General features: G+C 44.8%; 1 protein-coding gene across 2 annotated transcripts in view; it reads left to right on the top strand.

Moving 5' to 3' along the window:
- klf7a (Kruppel like factor 7a) overlaps positions 1-14,841 on the top strand; it is a 35,394-nt gene that overhangs the window by 10,777 nt on the left and 9,776 nt on the right. For both annotated transcript variants that reach the window (XM_081701292.1, XM_027028203.3), the window contains exon 2: positions 9,788-10,358. In XM_081701292.1, the coding sequence (XP_081557418.1) occupies positions 9,788-10,358 (571 nt within the window). The remainder of the gene's footprint in view (positions 1-9,787; positions 10,359-14,841) is intronic.

The following is a 14,841-nucleotide window of genomic DNA, read 5'->3' as shown; positions in this document are numbered from 1 at the left end:
TTTTAACCTCCTCCTCCCCTGTGGATAATAGGTTGTGGTTAGAACGAAGCTCCCGCATGCCAGAAGAGCAAGCCTGCCTACCACATGTGTTCACATAGTGCACGATAGCATGTCAGCTCCAGTACCAGCTATGTGCTATGCAGGTGCTAGCCAGCTATGCTCATCCCTTTGATCCCAGCAGGGTAGAGAATGTCAATGGCTGCCCCATGCTGGGCACTGATAAACGTGGTGCAATTGTCAGTTTCCCGCTCGAAATTTACAACGCGTGGCCATTGGCTTAAACGGCAACCAGTGCTAGTGCTCAGACCAGTAATGTCTGCTGGTGACAGAGGCTCACAGAGAAACTACATTTTCTATTTATTTTTTGTCTTTTTTCAATTTTTCCGTCTTTGTCTTTTCCATCAAGTGTATAACGAACTCCAGAGAATTCCCATTTTGCATGAGAATATTAGCTCTAGCTCCAACTTTTACTGTTTTTTAATGTTACTTTTTATTGTTCATAAATTTTCATACATATTTATTTCATTAAAATTAGCTCCACAGCCTAATTAAAAACACAGCATCAGATGAACTGTGACCTCAGTTGCCTGGTCTCCATTTTCCATTGTTTCACGTACTCAACAGTTACAGTCTGTGGAGCTTTATTATGAAGATTTGGTTTCACTGGCTTATGTTCTAAATCTTGGATCATCATCTGAGCCATCTCCCATGCATTTCACTCACTTGGGTATCATGCTGTTAACCCTCAGTTTAGGAGAGGTACTTCCATCCTGATTTCTCTTCCTCTCCTACTAGCCACGAGCGCACATGGGAGTCTGTTGCTTGGTGAGAGATTTAATGAACAAATGTGGATCGCGATTAAATTAGTTAACCCTGCCAGAGGGCTCGTGCATGTATACACACGCGCAAACACTTGCATGCACACACACACAGTATACACAAACACACACACACATACAGAGGCCAAATCCAGTTAAAGGGAACTGGTGGAGGTTGTCGTGAATTTGCTTGGTTGGTACGATTCTCCATCTGAAGATCTTTTTTATACATAGTATGACCAAAACCATTTTAGCTTGTTCACCATAAAATTAAGTGGTCCAGGTCATCTTTTATTAGTGCCAGAGAGATTTGGTTCACTCACTCTACATTCCAGTGATGGTTATCCTTTATAAGGGAAAATGAAGCCTTCACAGATTTTCTTCATCTTGGTGATTTCTGCAGCACTGCTGACAGCCAAATGTCTGTTCAATTTGAGCTTTCTCACTGCTGAGATGAAGGAATGTCTGCTGTACTTCACATTCAAACGGGATTCTGGGGTCGTCTGAGTTAGACGGCAGCGCAGCTGCTGAGCACCAAGAGCAGCCAGGGCAGGTGGGGAGTATGGTTAGTGGCTGGCATGGCTTCTGCCAATCAAGCATCTTTCTGCAGTGCCACAGCTATGGGGGTCGTGGCCATGAGGGACACAGCCATGGGGGATGCGGGTACGGGGGATTCAGCCATGGGAGATTCGGCCATGGGGGATGCAGGTATAGGCGACACGACTATGGGGGACACAGCCATGGGGGAAATTGGCATGGGGGAGTGCCGAATTAAAGGCCTGCACTGCAGTCAGTGGCCTGATCCCTTCTCTTTTTACTAAAGCAATTTCAGAGGAAGCTAAGGTAAGGTAAGTGCCTTAGCCCTGCTGTGTTTTGACTGAATGGGTGTTTATAAACTAATTTTCTGAAGTTCAGTATTAGAGTTGAAATAAAATAAAATAAAAGAAAATCCTGAAATAAAATCCTGATGCCACACATCCCCGAACACCACCCAGCATTTACTACACACACACACACACACACACACACACACACACACACACACACACACACACACACACACATACATTAAACCTCACATCAAACGGTCCAGTGCTGATTGATCCACGGCCATCAGAGCGCTGGTTTTATTGCTAATTACTCAGCCTTCCCCCTCGGCTGCTAAAGCACAAGATTAGCGCGCTAAAACACAGGAGGTGCACAAACACTCAGAAAGGTTTATATGCCTTCGGCTCATAAAAATGTGCTCTGGAGTTTGTGTGTGCGCAGACGTGCTGCTCCTTAATTGGTGCTTTGTCACAGCCGCTACATCACCAGTGCTCAGTTACCAACTGCAGAGAGCTTGTCGTCCCTTTAATACCAGCTATTTGAGATTAGCTTAGTCAGGTGTCTGAACATGACAATAAAGAGATTGTTTGCAGAGGTAGTTGCAGCCTGATAAGCATGTCCATAATAAGTCTATTGCCCTTCAGTACTGGTGTCTGTAACAATGGTGTGGAAGATGAAGTTTGAAAGGACAGCTTTGACACTATCAAACAGTGGATAAGAAATTTCTTCTGGCAGGACTGTTTGTGTATTTAGTTGAGGTTAGTGTTTCGTTCCACAGTGCCCTCCAGCTCCATTAATGCTTATGTCAACAGGCCTGTTCAGGATCCATTTCACGATTGCCGGCTTCACTCTTTACGGCTGCTTAGAAGTGTCAGCAGGCATTAGCTCGTACTCAGCGAAACACCCCCCCAACCCACCCCCGTATAATAAATTCTGCTGTTTAGATGACTGATGCTCCACTGAATACTGAGGAGAGGGAAATTAAGGGCACCTGCAAAATTGTACTTTGTTGTCCAAAATTCTATGGCACCTATTACTAAACCACCTTGAATGGATTTTCTTTCTGGGAGTCCCCAGTACAGGGAGATGAGTTTACCAAATAAATAAATTGCATCAACAAAGGTAAAAACATCTTAGTATGGTAATCTCTGTAAAAATGCTTTTTGTACCAGTGCTTAATTGTTCACAGAAATCTGTTCATGCAGTTTCCCTTTTGCAACCTTTCAGCATACTCGTGCAGTGTAAGTCCAGCTTCTCCATAGTGCTCTGTCTTTAACTGTATGTACAAGTGTGTGTCTGTGTGCACCCATGCATGTGTGTCACTGTACTCTGCACAGGTGGTGCACTGGGTTATTTTTAGGTGCTGCTGAGCCGGTAAAATCAAGTCTGCATGAGTAGTGATGGCCACTGCTGATGACATCACACTCACCCAGCCTACCTCCTCTTCCTGCTGTCCTATCGATCGTCTACTGCCCCTGGGGTGGTGGGGAATGGGATGGGGAAAGGAGATTGTTTCTTAGCCAGCTGGCCAGCAGCCGCCCTCCTGAATCAAAGCACTGGCAGGTGGTCATTTGTGTGTCTGGCCCCCACTTCTTGGCCTGAGTCTAACATTACAGATCAATGCGCTATCAGAGGGTTGGATGGGTGGATGTCCCTCTAGTCACTCTCAGCCATGCACAGCGAGCTCCAACCAGTGCACATCTTGCTGATCCATCAACTACTGAAAGATCAAATAAGGAACTTACTCAGGGTTTCTGCTGTTGGCTACAGTAGGGTACAATTGGACGGGCACCATTTATCAGTTGTCAGATGAGAGGGAACGTGTTACTTTACAGTGACAGCTGAGGTCACATGTGTGATTCTTCTTCATGATAGCTAATCACCTCTCCTTTGTGATAGCTAATGGGAAAAAGAGGTTGAACAAAGAGCATTAGTGATACTCTTTTAAACAAAGGCAAGTGTGAAAATGAAACGTATACAGAAACTGAAAGCCTAGCAAAGTTTTCCTCCTGTCATAAACGGTGTTTGATGTGAGCCTATAGCCACACCACCCCTTTGGGAGAGCTTGACAAATGCTCAACATTGCAGAATGACTATCCAGCTTGACAAATAACCCTTCTCCTACCATTTTCAGCTTGCTTGAACCCAATCGCCTTTGGCTAAGCCATCCACCAACATGACTTTGTCATCCTCAGTAATGGCATTTGCCTGTATCAGATCAGAACTTCTTTTTTACAACCTGCATTTTTTTTTATTAGTGGGAGGAGCCAATTTGGTACTTAAGTGCCATGCTACAAAAATGCAGATTATGAGTATGATCATTAATATGATGGTCTCTCGGTTGACTTTTGGCATTTTATGCAAAGCTGGCACCTTTTGACTTTTTACAGCTAGTGTTATGGTCTCCCAGGATAAACTGGTAGCTGGAGCCAAACCAATGACCTCTTCAGCCTTAGTGCTCAATGGTGGTATCCATGTAAGCAGTACTTGTGTAAGCCAGTTCACTGCCGGTGACATAAGACTGTGACTGAAAAAACGGCTTGCGGGGGGTGTGTGGAAACAGGACACAGAATGACACATTGTCACAGGTGCATGGATGCCTAGGAGATAATTGCCCAGCGGGGATAGACTACCGGAGACAGGCATGTCACATTGCCACCATGCCCCATAATGACTGCTCCAAGACCAGTTCCATCATAGCGATGAAAGTTAAAATGCCGAGCTGTGGCCAGTGAAGGGCTTAAAGGCCTGTTCTCAGACCCTCAGGTTTAAGCAGAGGGAGTGGCGTCAAAGTGGCTCAGTTTCCTTTCTGGTATTTGCAGCTGCGGGGCAAGCTGGGCACAACTCACTTTCCCAGAGCCGAGCTCCGCAAGTTTGGCAGTGTGTGCTCTGCGGCACGGTGTGAGACAGCAGCAGGGCTTCATCATGAGCTCCTCCATCTCAGCTCCAGTGCCATTAGACGTGTTTGTAGCTGTGTACTGTATAGGGTGGAATTGTGATTGATGTTTGGTTCTCTCTTAATCTGCCTGTGTCTCTCTGCTTACACTAGTAATCTGCTGGGCTGTGTGTGTGTGTGTGTGTGTGTGTGTGTGTGTGTGTGTGTGTGTGTGTGTGTGTGTGTGTGTGTGTGTGTGTGTGTGTGTGTGTGTGTGTGTGTGAGATCGATTTGATGGCTGATTGAGGCAGATTCAGGTGCAATGTTTCGTTATGTACAGAGATGGAACCTGATACTGGAATTGACATTTTGTCCAACTGTGCTCAACGAGCTTCTTGCAGGTTTTTCTCTTGAACAGAAATATTGATGCTCTGCCTAGCAGTACAATCCTACATTGCTTTCTCAGAAGATATTGGCCAAAAACGGTTTTGCCTGTTATGTCAAACAAGTGCTGAAGATCAGCAAAAATGAATGTCTTCTTCTGCACTCTGAAGCATATGTGAAGAGATGTAAGAAGCAGGAAGGTCCACAGCTGGAACATGCTAATTGAACACAGACCATGTTTATTGAACATGGGTGTTTTCCTGTGTCATGACAGATAGCTCACCTTTTTACTGCACTAGTGTTTACTTGAAATGCAAACTGGTCTACTGGCTCAAAGCCAGACAGACGATTTATTAGAGACAAACAGAATATATGTGCTGCCATTTTCAGTAACAATATCCTTTGAATGTCAGTACCTCAGGGCCTGTGGGTTGGTGGTGGTGGTGGGGGGATTGGGAGGGGTAGAGAGAGATAAGAAAGAAAAGAGCAGTCAAAAGAACCCCTTGACTCCTACCCACTCTCACCCCACTCTCACCCCTCTGCCAGTGGTTTACCCTGAAACATTGTGTGCCTCTCTTTGTCTCACTCACTCACACACACACACACACACACACACACACACACACACACACGTGCACATTTACACACATACACTGCCTTGAACTCTGTCTGCCCCCCTCTCGAGATGGCACATTCTCTTTCCTCAAACCGCGTCTGCCCTGTAACTGTCACATGCGTGACAGTTCAACAGCAGGCTCCCTGACATGGATGACCAGTGGAAGCCCCCAAGGCTCAGTGGAAAATCTATCCATAGTTTTTGTATCTCCACACATACACACACACACACACACACACACACACACACACACACACACACACACACACACACACACACACACTGTCTCCCTGTACTCTTTACCATAATACTCCTTATCATAATTAATTATTATAAGTTATTGATAATAATTATTCAGGAGCTCATGCAACAATGTCAGTAAAAGACCAAAAGAGTATGTCAGTAAAATGTCACTAAAACCTCTTGTCCTAGCAAGCCTGACGAGAAAGAAATCCTGTAGTCAATCGAGATATGCAGATGTCCTATAGACACTTAGGTTGTCACTGACACTGGTACAAAGGGATTCCGCCATCGAGATTTTCAGAGTGAAACCTAAGTGAAAACATGGAAGCTAATATCAGTTATGTTTATATATCCTTTTTTTGGTGCCTACATTAGAATGCTTTTAACGCTGACAAAATGACAAGGAGGTCGCATTGCTTAGCCACAGCGGGAGTACTGAACTTGTATAATATAATTGATTTGTTACTAAATTGCTATTTATTTATTCACAGGGAAAATTGGTTAATTTTGTCAGATTTTAGAGGACAAATTCTAAATTTCACAGCATTTATTAAACAACACTTAAATAGCTAGCTACATGCTAGGCTAATTAAGGTAAACATTGAACGTCAGATGGTGTTAGGCTGAATATCAGATGGTGTTCTGATTCTCTCTGACTGCTCTGAATACTTGTCCATGTCACATGCAGCTCTCTTTCTGACAGGCAGCACCATGCTAATGTTAGTTTAACAGGAAGCTGCAGCTTCACTCAGCTTCCAAAACATAACAATGTTGAAATTGCCAATGAAGGATTTTGTGTCAAATATCAGTGTTTGTAAGTGTAAGTGTTTATAAAATTTAAATCCACAGCAGAAATTAAAAGGAGAACTTGTGCAGCTCAAAATGCGCAACGTTACATTACTACCTTTAGGAAATCCTCGTGCAATGTTTTTATTTGACTCATCACCATAACAAAATAAACATGCAAAGAGCACTTAAGTGTTCTCTGTGTGGTTAAAACTCGTATCCAATAATTTTTTTTTTAATTATTATTTCCAAGCGTTTCATGGAAAAGCTAATACTTCACAGGAAAAGGCTGATTTCACGGTGCTTGATACGATTTTCACGGCTGTGAATTTGGTAAGGCCGTAATTAATTAATTAAGGGTAGAAGACCAGATACGTGCAAGGTGTTTCAGTTAAAATTTTAACATTAAATCCATGGTGACAGTAGTGTATTTATGCCGTGATATTTAATGGGATGTGATTTTTCACTCCAGAAAATACAGGTTTTCAATCATGGCATCACCACTGTTGGGGTCCTGTTTTTCTAAAAGGTAGAAACACATGTGGAGCTGTTAAATGAAACAAACAATTATCAACTTAAAGGCAATTTGACTTGACAATGGATATTCTGGTTGTGTGGAGAGATTTGTATAAATATTTGTTTTTTTTATTTCTATTTTTTTATTTGGAAAACTGTAAGCTAGATAGGCTTACTTTCTTTGTAGATAAGACTGCCACTCGTGAATGTTAGCTATATATAGACAGTACATGCAGGTAAAACAATGCACCAATTAAATCTAACAGAACATATAAATCTTTGTGGTCATTGTGATCTTTAATGTTTCTCCATTCCAGATCTACAAAGTCATCTGTAAAAAGATATCTTATTGTAAATGCTTTTGTGTTTCCTCCACACTCATGCAAAAACAATAAGAGCTGCCACTCTTACTGAATGTGCGCAATCGCAGTGATTCTCACCAATTGTGATGTCACATGCCTCCCTATAGCAGAGGTATTCAAATCACAGTCTTCAAGGTCCAGATCCTACAGATTTTCCACCCTCCCTTTATCTAGGATTCAGGTATAATGACAAAGTGGCCAACCAGTGACATGAATCATGTAATGAATTACAGAGGATTACAAGTTCCAGGATCAGATCTGAGGTTCATATTTGAATACCACTGGTGTATAGTATACGTGCTGGTAAATTTCCCCTCCCTGCCCACTTGCCAGTCCCAATAGATTTGTTCACACTGGGACCTTGAGTCACATTAAAAGTAAAGAAAGAAGCCACTTGAAATGAAATGATTCATGACAGAAGACTCTGGTTCTCCACCTCTTTCTATCATTGTTGCTATCTCTCTCTGTCTCTCTCTCTATCTCTGTTTGTCTTTCACCATTTTTAGTTTTCTTGTACTCTCATTTTATCTTTCTTTGCTTTACTGTTCTTGCTGTTTCCTTCCTGTCAGTGTTTTTTATTGCCTCTCTCTTCCTCTTTGTTTCTATGTGTCTGTCTCTCTCTCTCTCTTTCTCTGCACCTCCCACCCTCCACTCTCTCTGTCCTCGGTAGGTAATTCAGGTCAGTTCTGTTTCTTCAGCTCCACAGAGCTCCAGTTGACCCAATGTAATCAATCACGGTCTAACCATCTATCTCTTAAATCCTACTGAAGCAAACAACACGCTAGAGAGAGTGAGAAAGTATGTATGTGAGGGAAACTATGATAGAGAGGGAATGTGTGAAAGAGAGGGATAGTGAAAGAGAATAGTATCCGCAGGAGTATTTGCATGTTTTAGTTTAGTGGAATCATAAAGCTGCACATTGGTTTCTCCAAAGCAATGCCACATGAGCATTTTACCTTTAGGCACCTTATCCACAATATATTATATATTTAGGTGTATAAGGTTATGAATCCAAGCTCTTCTTAGAATGCTGCATTTTAGAGCTCAGCAGAGAGAGCAAGCCCAGCAGGAAAAGTGTGAGTGTGTGTGTGCGCGCGCGCGTGTGTGTGTGTGTGTGTGTGTGTGTGTGTGTGTGTGTGTGTGTGTGTGTGTGTGTGTGCGCATGAGAGAGAGGGAGAAATACTCAAATATATGTCTGAGGGGTCACTATAGTGGACACACAGAACTATCAGTCATTGCCACAGTGCAACACTAGTGGACCAAGTTTAGATTATGTAAAGATATTATATTATGTTGGAGGTCTCTGAAAGACCTTGTGTTTTTCCATAACATTTTGACCATTAAGCAGGCTTACAGTAAGCAGTAAGCAGTAAGCAGTGTGTTGCAAGGAGATGAAAAAGTTTGACTGACTAGTGAAAGAGCTTATATAAAAATGATGCTGGCAAGAGTCTTGAGCAAGCAGAAGCCCTGGGAGATGTATATGCTTGAAGAGTTTTCCATCTAATGTGGTCCAAGCAGTCTTTACTTGGTTTTCCATCATATGTGGTCTATGAAGGATCTATGGGTAGTAAGGTGAATTTCAAATACTTAATGTCAAATATAACCAAAGAGCTAATTAGTATGCAAGCAAGTTACATATGATACAAGCTGGTATGGAAACCTTTGTAGGCTTATCTCAACAATTTCAACAGTTCAAAGTTTTATTGGATATCACTGAATTTAAATGATTTATAACAAGACCAAACTAATATACCAGGCTTTATGTTGGATGGGCAAAAATGGCCATATATCCCTAGACAGACAGCTGGAAATATATAAAAGTCTATAGTAGTTTTATAGCCATATTAGTTCAGTAAACCTCATATTAAAATTGTAAAGATATGGTGATGTAAAAAGTTGCAGTGCTGCTTGCAGGAAATAATAACAATATAGATAGACATACGTAGTTTATGTCTTTTCAGTTACATGTCTGTGCACACACCAAAGTTTAGGATTTACCCACCTTTCGACCACTACATAATTAAATTAGTTGATTAGTTAATTATTTGCTGAAGACAGTGAAAAGAGACTTGCATCCTGCAATACAAATACCATAGCAATATGTGATCCATAAGCTTTAAAAGAATTAGATTCAGTGCCCATGGCACAGCCTGTATGCTTGAATATCTTGCTTGAATACCAGCAATTCTGGTATTAAAATAGATCAATTAAAACAAATATTAAAAAATAATGGACTTTCTTTGAATTCCTATTTATAGATTTATAAAGGGAAATAAAAAATGTAGCACTGCAAGCTCAGATGGATAGAGCAAAACATGCTGTGGGTTTGTGAATAAACAGTGTACCTCTCTTTTCACAGACCTGCCTGGAACTTGAGCGCTATCTGCAGACAGAACCCAAGCGACTCTCCGACCTCTTCGAAGATGACCTGAACTGCCTGCTCTCACCAAGCTTCATGAAAGCAGAAACTGATGAAGATGCTCTGGACCCCCTTCTGCCCAATCTTGCTGACCCCCCAAGTCCTCCTTCATCTCTTCTCAGCCCCCCAAGGGAGCCTCAGACCTTACCTGCTCCTGATTTCCCCACTGTGGTCAATGCTGCCCAGCTGAGTGCTGTCACCTCCCTGACTCCACCCTCCTCACCGGAACTGGGCCGCCACTTGGTCAAGGCCACCCACACCCTGTGCGCCTCGCCTGATGGGACTCTCACACTAAAGCTGGTAACCCGCAAAGTGGCTGTGGCTCGAGCAGTCTCTCCCGAGCACATTGGTGGCCATGGGGGTGGGCATAGTGATGGAGAGCAGGCAGGCACAGCAGGGGGTGGGGATTCAGTGGAGAACAAGAAGAGGGTCCACCGCTGCCAGTTCAACGGCTGCCGCAAAGTTTACACCAAAAGCTCTCATCTGAAAGCACACCAAAGAACACACACAGGTATTTGGCACCAAAGTTTTGCTCTTCGTGTTTTACCCTGGGGCTACGAGCCTAATGTAGCTAAGTAGTAAGGGAAGCATATACTCAGCAAGTAACTTTCTGCGACCACATGCCCAAATCATCACACACTTGCCTCAAATTGTATCAAGTTAAATAATGACAACTAGTGTAATTAATTAAAAATAAACAGAAGGAGTAGGATTATAGTAGGGTTAATTGAATCACAAAAGCAAGTCTATCATTACTTAACAAGACTTAACTTTGACATTGCTTTAACATGTTGATATGTTAGAAACTCAAGGAGGTTTGTACGATGTGTATAATTATTTTTGCATACAGTTTGCATGGTTTAAATAAGCTTGTCCTGCTTACCTACTGAGTTAGCTTGGTCTCTCCAGTCTAAAGAACTAAACAAGCAACATTTGGACACGAAATGAGGAAATTTAGTACATTTGCAAAACTTTAAGGTCATACTTTGGCACGTATTATTAAACTTCAGCATATTTTAAGTAATTAAATTTTGTAGAAAGATAATTTCACCTCATAAAGCTATATATGTGACGTTTGCAACACAGAAGAAGTGAGAGGTGGGGTTGCACCAAAGTGCTCTTTATTATCCATCAGTATTTAGTGATGGAAACACTAAACAAAACTCAAACAGTCGTTCTCTATGAGTGAGTGCAGTTATCAGATGAGACTGGTGCCTTAGGTATGCTAATGTGCAGCCCCGTCTCTTGGGATCTGTGGGTTTATATAAGCATATTATGATTAACGAACAGGTAAATTCTATTAGTACTCCAGTGATTGTGAGCGGGGCAGGTAAGGGGTGTGATCCCTAGGAGGAGTGGACTTGTCCCTCTTGCTAGCTGACCAGCCAACCGTGACAGAACCCCCCCACCGAAGACCCTGCCAGCCTCCTGGTGCACAGCTGACCTGGCCGCTGAAGGGCTGGCTTCTGCGGATGTTCCTGATGAAAGGAAGTGGTGAGGTCGGGATCCAACAATTTGGAGGCCAGTATCCAGCAGCACTCCTCAGGTCCATACACTTCCCAGTCCACGGGGTACTGGACCTGCCTGCGAGCCCCTCTGGAATCAAGGAGGGCCCTTGCCATGTATGTGGGACTTCCCTCTATCTCCAAGGGAGGAGGTGGAGCACTCGAGGAGCTCTCCCCTTCCACGAGGGGACCCTCTACAACCGGCTTCAGGGCCGAGACATGGAAGGCCCTAGATGCCCGGCTGTGGCAGAGCAAGCTGACATGGTAGGTGACCTCATTAATCTGCGCCAAAATGGTGTATGGACCCTCATACCTCATTGCTAGTTTGACTGTGGAGCCGGAACGGCTGTCCTTCGTTGATATCCACACCTTTTGTCCAGGTTCGTTGTAGGGCATCGCCATGTCCCCTATATGCTTTCCATGGGTTGTCAGCTATGGCTCTGCGCAGTTTCTGGTGGACCTCCTTCCACACCTGCTCGCTGTGCCGACACCATGTCTCCACTGCTGGCTGGTTGGACATGGTGGGATTCCATGGATATAGCAGGGGCTGGAACTCTAGCATACATTCAATGGGTGATAAACCTGTCACTGCATGCTGCAGTGAATTCTGGGCATATCCTCCCAGGGGAGGTAGGTGCTCCAAGTCTCAGTGTGCCTCTGGCAGTACAGCCTGAGAAATTTGCCTAGCTCATGGTTTACCCTTTCTACCTGCCCGTTGGCCTGAGGGTGATACGCAGATGTCAGGCTGACCATGATGTTTATCTTACCCAACAGTTCCCTCCACACTCTGGAGGTGAACTGTGGGCCCCGGTCTGAGATGATATCCTCCAATAGCCTGAATTGCTGAAAGACATGGTGGAAGAGCTGGTCCACCATCTCCCAGGCAGTAGGTAGACCCTTGAGGGGGAGGAACCATACTATTTTGGAGAATCGGTCCACTATGACCAGGATCAGCATGTTGCCCTCGGACACAGGTAAGTCAATGATAAAGTCAATAGCCAGGTGAGACCAGGGTCTTATCGGTGTGGGTAGTGGCAACAGCTTACTTGCAGGTGGTGTGCGAGGGATCTTGCTGCAGGCACAATTGGCACAAGATGCTACATACATTACTATGTCCTTGTGCATGGCCAACCACCAGTAGTGAGCACTCAATAGCTGCGCCGTGTGGGTTGCTCCTGGGTGGTCTGTCACCACGTAGGTGTGTGCCCACATAATAAGGGTTTGACGGAGGTGGAATGGGTCAAAGAGGTGGTTTGGCAGGCAGTGCGGATGTGGATTTGCTGCCTCTATCTGTCAATTCAGGTCCTTTGTGTTGGGATAGTATCGCGCCTACCCCTCCGTCCGACGCGTCTACCTCCACCACGAAAGGCTTTTCTGGGTCTGGCTGCTGCAGTACCGAGGCAGTAGAAAAGGCTTCCTTCAGCTCCGAGAAGGACCTCTCCGCCTTGGGTCCCCATCTTAGCCTCTTGGATGTTCCACGGAGTAGGTCTATAAGAGGTCTAGCCACCGTACTAAAGGATTTAATAAAACGATGAAAAGTTAGCAAATCCCAGGAAGCACTGTAGCTCCCTGCGAGTTTGCGGTCTAGGCCAGCCCTTTACTCCTTCTACCTTGCACGGTTGCATGCATACACTGCCCTCATGGATGATATACCCCAGGAAACTTTGTGATGGAACTCACATTTCTCCAAATTGCAATAGAGGTGGTTCTGCAGGAGGGTGCGGAGGACAGCCCATACATCATGCACATGTTGGTTCCAGGAGGAGGAATAGACAAGAATGTCTATTCAAATATTCATAATGTCCCAAGGCTGTGCTGAAGGCGGTTTTCCACTCATTGCCCTCCTTGATCCAGATGAGGTTGTATGCACTGTGAAGGTCCAACTGTTTGAATATCCAGGCTACCCATAATTGCTCGAGTGCTGCATGGACAAGGGGGAAGGGGTACGGATATTGTACCAACAGTTCATTGAGTCCCTGATAATCCACAAAAGGCCTCAACCCTCCATCCTTTTTTTTAACAAAGGAGACACTTGCAGATGCCAGGGAGGTGGAGGATGAGATGAAACCTTGCTGGAGGGCCTCCTTGATGTATTGCCCCATTGCTCATTCCTCCTCTTGGGAGAGAGGGTAAAACCTGCATCGGGGAGGAACTGTGCCCTCCTTCAGCGTGATTGTGTAGTCCCAGCCCCAATGTGGAGGCAGCTGTGTGGTTCTTGTGGGGCAAAATACCTGTGCCAGGTCACTGTATTTCTGGGGCACGGTGAGGTTGTTTTTGGCTTTGGGACTCTTAATGGATGTGGACTGCAGATACACCGTTTGGTGGGATAGGCATTTGTCCTCGCAGGCAACTGCCCACTCAAGGACATGATTCTCTGTCTACTGCATGTGGGGATTGTGTGCCCTTAGCCATGGAAGCCCTAGCATAATCAGATGAGAGAGGGAAGGAAGGAGGTAAAAAGCAACATGCTCCATATGCTCACCTTCAGTTTTGAGGAGAACATGAGGAGTAATATGTGTTATGAACCCCGACCCCACGGGTCCCCTGTTGAGCGCCTGCACACTTAACAGAGTGGGGAAGGTAATGGCTCTTATTCCCAACCTCTTGGTGAACCCCCAGTCCATGGCATTGCCTGCTGCACCAGAGTCAACCATTGCCGACATGGAGAGTCGCAGACCCAGATGTACCACTTCAACTGATAATTTGCACATAAAAAGGGTCAGAGAATGACTCACCAAATTGCGGCACTTCTCTCGGTTCCCCAGCTGGCCTTTTACCCTGGCCACACCTAGTTGCATGGGCTCCACCAGAGCTTCTGCTTGCACCACCGCTGGTGCAGTCTCTCACTGTTGTCGCCTCCGGGGGAATTGCCGGCGTCGCTCCAATAGGAGATTGTCATAAATGATAGCCAGATGGACCACCTCATTCAGTGAGGTGGCCTCCTGCTTAAATGCCAGTTCTGCCTGTAGAGCCGCCCTTATTCCATTGACAAACGCGTCTACCAAGGCGGACTTGTTCCAATGAGTTCCCGCAGCTAGCGTCCAGAATTCCATATCATAATCCACCTGGATCAGATTCCTTGCCTTATGCATAGCAAGGAGTGCCCACAAAGACTCCCTTGACGTGGATGAAAAAATAAAGCTTTGAGCTCTCATATAAAACCGGCATAATTGTCGGGCAGTCGTGGTTGATATCCAAAAAAAAGCTCACACTGTATGACGAAGCCATCACATCCTTCTGGGTCTCCACCATACATCTCGGGGGTAGCGATGAGGCATTTTATCCACTCTGGTACAGGTGGGGTAACGGGAGGAGTTGCTTGTTGTTCCGGACTCGTAGCCAGGTGATTAACAACCTGCACAAGGATCAGGACAAGCAAGCATATCTCCCCAATATCCTTCTTCTGTTGCTCCATTGCCACCATCTGGACAGCCAGAAGCTGAGCCCAGTCAGGGCTACTCGCCTCGCTTCCAGGTGGCTGCACATTCT

Source organism: Electrophorus electricus, chromosome 18 (genome assembly GCF_041902795.1).
Source record: "Electrophorus electricus isolate QZ-2024a chromosome 18, ASM4190279v1, whole genome shotgun sequence".
In the NCBI taxonomy this organism is placed as follows: Eukaryota; Metazoa; Chordata; class Actinopteri; order Gymnotiformes; family Gymnotidae; genus Electrophorus; species Electrophorus electricus.
The sequence above is the reverse complement of the archived record's forward strand: the minus strand, read 5'-3'. Positions and strand labels throughout refer to the sequence as shown.